Source organism: Gastrolobium bilobum, unplaced genomic scaffold, assembly GCF_033153095.1.
Source record: "Gastrolobium bilobum isolate Gb01-03AN ecotype WA unplaced genomic scaffold, APGP_CSIRO_Gbil_v1 utg192926, whole genome shotgun sequence".
NCBI classification, from domain to species: Eukaryota; Viridiplantae; Streptophyta; class Magnoliopsida; order Fabales; family Fabaceae; genus Gastrolobium; species Gastrolobium bilobum.
The window spans coordinates 21,075-29,556 of NW_026898056.1; the positions used below are offsets into that span (position 1 = coordinate 21,075).

At 31.4% G+C, this 8,482-nt stretch overlaps 1 protein-coding gene across 2 annotated transcripts; it reads right to left on the reverse strand.

Annotated features, from left to right (window-relative positions):
• Window positions 1-2,777: 2,777 nt before the first annotated feature.
• LOC133312477 (calcium-dependent protein kinase 2-like) lies at window positions 2,778-7,270 on the reverse strand. 2 transcript variants are annotated; one of them, XM_061513678.1, is made up of 8 exons: window positions 6,351-7,270; window positions 4,941-5,084; window positions 4,652-4,804; window positions 4,135-4,247; window positions 3,720-3,887; window positions 3,502-3,629; window positions 3,183-3,288; window positions 2,778-3,088 (listed from the first exon to the last, which is right to left on the reverse strand). In XM_061513678.1, the coding sequence occupies exons 1-8, from the start codon at window positions 7,096-7,098 to the stop codon at window positions 3,014-3,016; spliced, it is 1,635 nt and encodes a 544-aa protein (XP_061369662.1). In that variant the 5' UTR covers window positions 7,099-7,270; the 3' UTR covers window positions 2,778-3,013. The 2 variants fall into 2 exon arrangements, with proteins under 2 accessions (XP_061369662.1, XP_061369661.1); XM_061513677.1 differs by having other exon boundaries at window positions 3,168-3,288.
• Window positions 7,271-8,482: the final 1,212 nt, after the last annotated feature.

Sequence of the window (8,482 nt, forward strand, 5' to 3'; positions counted from 1 at the left end):
GTCGGGCAACTTTAGAGTTGTGAATAGCTGGATCATTTTCCACCACAAGATTAACATCTCAAATAATTTGTGACCAAATTTTCAATGAGATGTCATTGCGTAGATCTTGAAAAGTTATATGAAATCAAATTTGAACAACTGATTTTTTTAAGTTAGAAGTTATTTATAAGCATAAGCTAGGCCAAATCAGTTTTGAGAAGAACTCTTATAATAAAAAACTTTTTTTATAATGAACAAAAAAGCTAAAAACTAAAAACTCCAATAAGGAGCTTTTTATAAGATTTTATCTGCTTTTCTTGAATTGTGTGCTTTTTTTAAAAATGAAGAACTATAAAGATAAATGAAGAGATAATTTTCTTAAAATATGTGATTTTAAGTAATTTTAAGCTAAAAAGTGTATGTAATTAACAAACAGCTTTTAACTTGTTTTTAAGCCCTTTTTTTTAGCTTTATCTTATAAGTAGCTTCTAGCTTAAAAAAAGAGGATACAAACATGCTCTGAGTCAAAAGTTATGATCTTCCGAAATTTTACGAACAAATTATTGACTTTTTATGTCATGTGTCACCACATGAACGATGTTAGGTCTCGCTCAAATTAGGCGGCAGGACCAATCTCAGCTTTTTTAGGCCGTTTGGAGAGGGAAAGCCTCACCTTATTTTGGCGATAGTGGTCTTGCCTTATTTAGGCGAGACCCATTGCAATAGATTTGTACATTAGTTCAAAATAATTATGTTTTCATAATTTTTTATTAAAATAATAATATATTATTTTTTTGCCCCAATCGATCTACCATGATTAATATGTTTGAGCTTTTCAAGTTCGAGTTTTTTAGCTTCTTTTTATGCGATTCATGCAAAAAATCAAATCCTAATTTTTTTTAAACTACACTCATAATTAAAATGCAAGAATTCAAGTAATTTGGGTTTGATTGGACTGTGGAAAAAAAGAACCTAAAAAGAGAGACTATTTTTCCGTGAACAATCTAGGGAGGTCATAGTTTTTATTTTTATACCGTAAACATTTTACAATTCCTTCAAACCAAAACCTCTAAAATTAAAATAAAGATTCAATTTAAAAAAGGAAACATTTTGATCTACGGTTTTTGAACTAAAAAAATAAAGAAAAAATCAAATAAGTATATTATAATTAAAAAAAACAATTCACCTCAAACTAAAGTGTGGCAGTTCGTATAACATGACACGAATGACTTCTTTATTTTATAAGACAATAGGAACATAAATAACTTATTTGCGAGTTGACTCACAAAAGGACAAGAAAATTTTCCGTTAGTTTTTGTGTCAACTAAAAAAATAATATATTAATCAAATTATTTGTTACAAGCTTTAATGGTTAACTTTTAGTTTAATTTATTTTATACAATAGTAACATTAAGATTCAAAATTTATGTCCTCATATAAATTGTTCAAAACCCTCACCATTAGACCAATTCTTTTGACTTAGCCAGATTTCAATTTGGTTATTGATTCTTGATCAAAATAGTTTTATTTTCGGACCTTTGAATATAATTATCAATTACTTTTATATTTGAAGTTGAGAAAAAAAGGGAAATTGTTGACCTTTAAAATAAGTTTAGCACATTATTTACGAAAAATGATTTAAGAAAAATAGTTAAGCACATCATAATTATTTCACTGTGAAAAGTAATTTATTGTGTCATAAAAATGAATTTTAGTCATATATCATTTATATGGAGGCCAGGGTTTATTCTATAAAGGTCTAAGTTTTTTCTGATCAAATAATATTTACAAGGGAATGACTATATTTTTCAGTCTTATCTGCACGAAAATATTAGGCTCGATTTACTGTTAAGAGTAAAAATTTCAAAAAATTAAAATAAGAATAAAGTCTCTTGAATCCCTAACAAAAAATACGATACCCACTTTAGTTCCTTATAAAACAAAATAGCATTGAAATCCCTAATAAATTCAAAATAGATTCATTTAGTTAAAATCGTGATACTTCACAAATTCAAAAAAGATCCATATTAGTCCCTCAGAAGGACTAAAATGAGTCCACTTTAAATTTCAGAGACCAGACGACTAATTTTTTTTTTTTGTAAAAAACTAAATTGAGGAGAGTATATTTTGTTAGGGACACACTTAAAAATAAAATAAACGCCTTTAGTTTTGAGCCATGCATTGCATACGGCACTTGTGTTCACAGTTGAAGTAATCAACACTGAACATTATTTTTTCTTTCTATTTTTTTGCTATTCATTGCATGACCAATTCATGATCAACTCGCCTCATATACATAGTTGTTTCAATTAAAATAATTCTTTTGAATATAGCTAATTTAGTTTTCAATCAAATAAATTAAATAAAAAAGACAAAGCTATCTAAATTGACTTCCGTATTCTAGCAAACACTTTTTTTCTTCTTTTTTTAAATCACTATGGACTGTATAGCTATGGATTTATTTCTCTAATGCCTGTCTTTTTCAGGTTTATTGTTGTCACTATTCACTAAGATGTTCTATGCAAACTCAATCTCACTTTCAATGTTCTTACAATAAGATGGTATTGTCATTGTCACAATCCAACCCAGTTAACTCCAAGCAATCTAGGTGTGGTTTAATTAATGTGGTTGCATCAAATAATGAACCATGGTTATACTAGTTGTCACAATCAATATCCAAAACAAGGTGTGGCTTGACCTATAAGCCACTCTCCTTGTAGCATGCAATCATTAATAAACAATAGAAGCTGAGGATTTCAAGTGCAAAAGCTTGTATGATCTTATTGAGATATCACCTTTGCTATGGGAGTTTATACTCCTCAAGTGTCCAAAACAAATTTAAAGAGGACTCAGAAACAGAATGTCAGTGAAAAGAAAAAGAAACCAAAAATGAAAGAAAGAGAGTTGACTAAAAGTCAAGCTTTACATGCCTATGAGTGATAAAAAAACTTTCTGCAGTACTTCTCATATTTATAAACCTTTTCACCAGGGTGATCTTTGATACCAGACACTTAGTCTGGTTAGATGGTGTGATTTAGAATAGCTTTCCTTGTTGTTGGTTTCCACTCCTCATCATTGCACAGAATTCATCATAGTTGATTCTACCATCCTGTGGAACCACAAGATTGAGCATTAACTATTTAACTAGAGTAAAAAACTTGTAGCAACCCAATTGAAAATAGGCTTACATTATCTGTATCCACTTCAGATATAATTGTATCAACTTCAGATATGATTTCCTTGATTGTGGCTTCATCACCCATACCATATTCTTTCATGGCTGTTTCCAGTTCATCTCTTGTAATAAACCTATAATAGAATCAAAGAAAAACCAGAGAAAACATGTCATTGCACCTAAAATCCAGTCCAAGTTTGGCTATTCATCACTTAATGATTTTGTAAATGAAAGTTGAAACATAGAACCCAGCAACCAAAAGATTCATATGGATGGCATAATGCAAAATAAAAAAAAAATTGAAGGAAAAGACTAGGTTGGAGAAGAAATCAAGATGAAGGACTTACCCACTATTGTCTTTATCAAAATATTGGAAGGCCTTGAAAAGCTGGTCATCTTTTTCCAACTTGTGCCTATGCATTGTAGCAGTGATGAATTCTATGTAGTCAATTGAGCCATTTCCATCTACATCAGCCTGCAATTTAGGCCAAGGAATTTAAGTTAGGAAAACTTCAAAATTATAAACAAAAGAAAAAGAAGAGAACAAGAGTTAAGAACAGCTTACAGCTTCCATAAGCTGTTTCACTTCAGCCTCTGTAAGCTTTGAGCCAAGTCTTTGCAATCCTGCCTTTAGTTCTTCATAGGTGATTGTACCACTTTTGTCAGTGTCCATATTTGTAAACATTGCCTTCAAACCTTGGATCTCTTCTGCAGACATATTCTCAGCAATGACCTAAAACAACATTCAAAATCCATTGAGTTTTTTAATTGGGATATCTAGATAAAACTACATCATAAAGTTGCATAGATTGGGAATGATAATATCCATAACCTACATTTATGAAGCCATGGTTTAAAATTAGCCTTTTCTAATTTTTGTAATGGATCCATACACAGAGTGGTACATAGTATGCTATCTAAGACAAGAAGCATTAAAGAGCACTTTGGTCTCTCTTCATGCAGATTGTGTATGGACATACCTTCAAGGCAAGTTTCTTTAGTTTATTCATAGCTCTGAATTGCTTCATTCTGGAAAGGACTGCACTGTCTATTGGCTTGTCAGAAGCATTTCCATCTTTAATCCACGGGTGCTCTAATCATTCATATAAAAATATAAATCAGTTATAAAAGAAACTAAAATCCATTAACCAAGCAAATTCATTAGGATGCTAAACCCATGTTATCAGTCAGCAACAGTTGTAATGAGAAACAGTTAGTGATTACATCAAAACATTGTTACTATGCTGTCACACCTGTATAGTTATATAATAGTCTATGAAGATATGAAAATAGCCTGTGTTTATAAGTAGATATAATAATTTGTACACATTATCATAGTTTCTAAACTCCTCTTCTAGTAATCTATCTTCACATTCTTGCACAAATACACAAATAAATGGGCCATGTGAGCAGGAAGTTCAAACTATAAACACTATCAGGACACAGTTTAATTAACTTCATGAGGAAAAAGGAGAAAACACAATAAAAGTTACATACCTAGAACCTGAGCTGAAGTAATGCGTTTCTTTGGATCCTGTATAAGCATCTTACGAACAAGGTCCTTGGCATTGTTTGATATTTTAGGCCATGGTTGACTTTCAAAATCAATATGACCATCCAATATGGCATCAAATATTCCCTTTTCGGTCTCTACAAATTATATATGATAAAAAAAGAATTAGACAAACCTAAAAAGTCAGAGAGAGTAAAAAATAAAAATGTATGTTTTAAATTTTGAGTACAAGTTGTTAGTCATTTTATTATGAAAATCGAAGTGACAGTTTACCAGCCCAAAATGGAGGGACACCACTAAGTAAGATATACAATATAACTCCTGCACTCCATATATCTATTTCCTTTCCACATCTGCGGTGTAGAACTTCTGGAGCAACATAATAAGCACTTCCAACTATATCACGATACACCTTTCCTGGAAAACATTAACCAGAGAAATTTATGTACACATTCTAACAGGAATATAATCTTTCTTTTACTCAGATTAATCATATGATAGAAAGATAAGTAGTTTTCAAAGATACTAAATTGCATATATTGCGTGTGATTATGAAAGAAATACATATGAGAAGCACTTCAAAGATAATGGTGGAAGTAAAGTTTCTCAATAAGCAATAATTTTACCTCCTAAAATTTGACATAACCTCTCAAATTGTGAAATGAATAGCAGTTACAATTATAACATTTCCACCCTAATCTAAAGTTCAAAAAATTCTTGAAACCTTAGAACTCAACGAGTGTGATGTATTTATGTATGGAATAAATGAAATTGTAAGATTCTTGTTCAGCTGATCAAACATATGCTCACTACTTCTGAATGCTGACTAATTAATTAGAATGAACAATGTGAATACTTTTTTGCCTACCAAACATTTTATTGCTTCATAGTATGCCTGAAGGCTAGCAAAAGGCTATAACAGGATAGCGAGACAAGAAGCAATGGAGTTTTCAGAAACTACAACGATGTAAGTAAAAACTGAAAAGAAACTCTCAGTTTGCAAATTCTAAGTCTGCATGCTTATGAATTTTGGGTATAACCAAAGCTTAACTCTCTGTCATAAATACAAGATGACCAACCATATTATAGGATGTAAATTTCCATGTCCACACTTACAGAAAATATAATTCATGTATCACAAAAAGGAATAGCAACTGAAATGTCATGAAGCATGCATAATTGTATACACATGGAGAGAAAAGAACCATTATACGAAGCTTTTGCTAAATTAATTGGCAGAAGTTAATTCCAATCTACATCTTTAAGAAAATGTGCCATCAAGCAAATTTAAAGGTTCTCAAACTTCATAAGACCAAGCTTTGACAAAACAGGGCTACCAATAACAAATGGGCATCAAATCTACTTTGTATTACCCTTTAAGGAATTGAACCAATTGAGCATTTGTTATTGTGTACAATACTAGAACAAATACAACTAAATTTCTAATTCGAAAGACAAGAACAATTTCAAAAGTTTGCAAATATTTCTGCAAAAGGATAATCTAAACATAAAATTTCAATACAACTTAGTAGCTTATTCAACACTAATATTTCAAGCCAAAAAATTATGCTAAAGCTAACATTTTTCCATAAAGACTCCATCCATTTCTTAAACTGGAACTATATAACATTAATATGCTGGAGGAATTAGAACAAATGACCAAAGAATGGATAAAAATTTTACCTTCTTGAATGAAAACGGACAAGCCAAAATCTGTTGCCTTGAGAAGTGCATTTTCATCCTTACTAGATAACAAGAAATTCTCTGGCTTCAGATCCCTATGCATCACACCCATGAAATGGCAGATATGAACAACATTGACAATTTGTCTGCATATTGAAGCAGCAGCCCTTTCGCTGTAATGACCCTTGGCAATAATCCTATCAAAAAGTTCACCACCAGCACATAGCTCCATCACAACATGAACAGAATTCTTATCCTCATAAGCACCTTTGAACTCAACAATGTTGGGTTGACCACTCAAATGTTGCATAATCTGAATCTCCCTCTTTATATCCTCCTTATCAGATTTGCTAACAAGTTTCCTCTTTGAAATGGACTTGCAAGCATATTGCAACCCGGTTGAATTCTCAATGCATAGATGTGTTACCCCAAATTGCCCTCTACCCAATTCTTTCCCAAGTGTATAGAACAATTTCACATCCTCAAATGGCTTCCCAAGAATTGTATCTTGCTTAACAACAGGTCTTGGACTTGGGGCAGGAACAGAAGGCTTCCATGGTACCTGAGGCACTGTTTGAGTAGATGCAGCATGTTTTTCAGGTAATTGGTAAGGTTGATAAGCTTGTCCTCTTGATTGGTTGACCAAGGGTTCATGAGTCTTCTGGTTATGAACACCAGCAGAACCAGCATGTCTGTAACCATTGTGTTCTGGCTCTGAATCTTTTCCTTTAGTTAGACAACCACCCATGTTTCTAGATTCTCCAAATCCAAGTATTATAACAAAGAAACAGGAAGAAAGGTTGGATTTTTTATCAGATACACACCACTACTTGAAACTGATTCAGTCAAAACATGAAAGAGGATTGAACCCAGATGAGAATTCAAGGAGACTATACTAACTAAAGCTTTGGATCAGAAATCTAAAAGTGAATCATTTTGAAAATCAATTAGAAAAAAAAAAAAAAAAAAAAATCAAAGAGGATTGCAGAAGAATATGCAAATGATGTGAAGAAAGAGAAGATAAGTTTGACACTTTGATGAAGAAATGTAAAAGCTATTATGATGGTGGAACGTTGAAACAATGTGAAAGAGAAAGGATTAGAAAAAGGATATATGTTGGTTGTATATAAGATGGAGTTTATATAATATATGGAATTGGGGAACATTAATATTGATAAAAAAGAAAAAAAGAAAAAAAAATTAAAATGAATGGTGATTGTGAAAGTTACATTAGAAACTTAATGGGTAAGTAGTGCTAGTGAAAATTGTAATAGGGAATCTACCAAAAAAAAAAAAAAAAATTATAATACGGGTAAAATATTCGGAAATGGATCCTCTAATGTGAAAAAAAACATGACATGGTCATGTGAGAAGATCACAACCATACAATTATGATTTTGTAACTACCTATTTTAATATATTTTCTCTCTCCTCCTTTATTACCATTGATCTACCTTTTTATGATTATGATTTCTCACATGACATGATCATATGATTTTTCACATGAGAGGATGCAGATCCAAAATATTCCTAGTATGTTACGAGTAAAAAGTTTGAAGTCCTTGGTTTCAAAAGAAGCCACCGGGGTCACGAGAGACAGAGCAGAGAAGCTTCCTTGACATTGAAGACAGCTACTAATGACTGAATCAAAGAGCGTATGAGAGATGCATACACCACATCATGATCCTCTACTTGATTCATGGAGCGAATTAGTGCATAAATTATTGTATTATCACTTTAAATATTTTCAGAGATTACCACCAAATACGTGAATAAATTGGTAAGGGATGTCTGGAGCTTTATTAAAATTTAATAGGATGAATTTTGTTACCCAATTCCAATTGAACATTAATCGATTGACCGATGAATAATTAAAAAAAAAAATATTTAGAAAAAAATTTAAAAAAAAGTTGCCATTGTTTACCAGTTTGATCTTCATCATCACTCATCAAAGAGAAAATCATAAATATTTATTGTGCCGGGATTTGCGTTTACATCATATGTGATTTTTTTTTTTTTTACTAATTTTTCGCATGTTATGTATAAATCACCCGATAATTCTGTCACATATTTAATCACATAAGGAAATGGATCCTCTAATGTGCTAAAAAAACATGATATGATTATGTGAG

What these genes read in the sequence shown, in the direction of transcription:
- LOC133312477 (XM_061513677.1), bottom strand. Translation starts at nt 7,098, where the DNA reads ATGGGTGGTTGTCTAACTAAAGGAAAAGATTCAGAGCCAGAACACAAT. An exon ending in TACTTCAGCTCAGGTTCTAG is followed by an intron (nt 4,248 to 4,651) that starts GTATGTAACTTT and finishes ATGAATGATTAG; the next exon opens with AGCACCCGTGGATTAAAGAT. An exon ending in TAAAGAAACTTGCCTTGAAG is followed by an intron (nt 3,888 to 4,134) that starts GTATGTCCATAC and finishes ATGTTGTTTTAG; the next exon opens with GTCATTGCTGAGAATATGTC.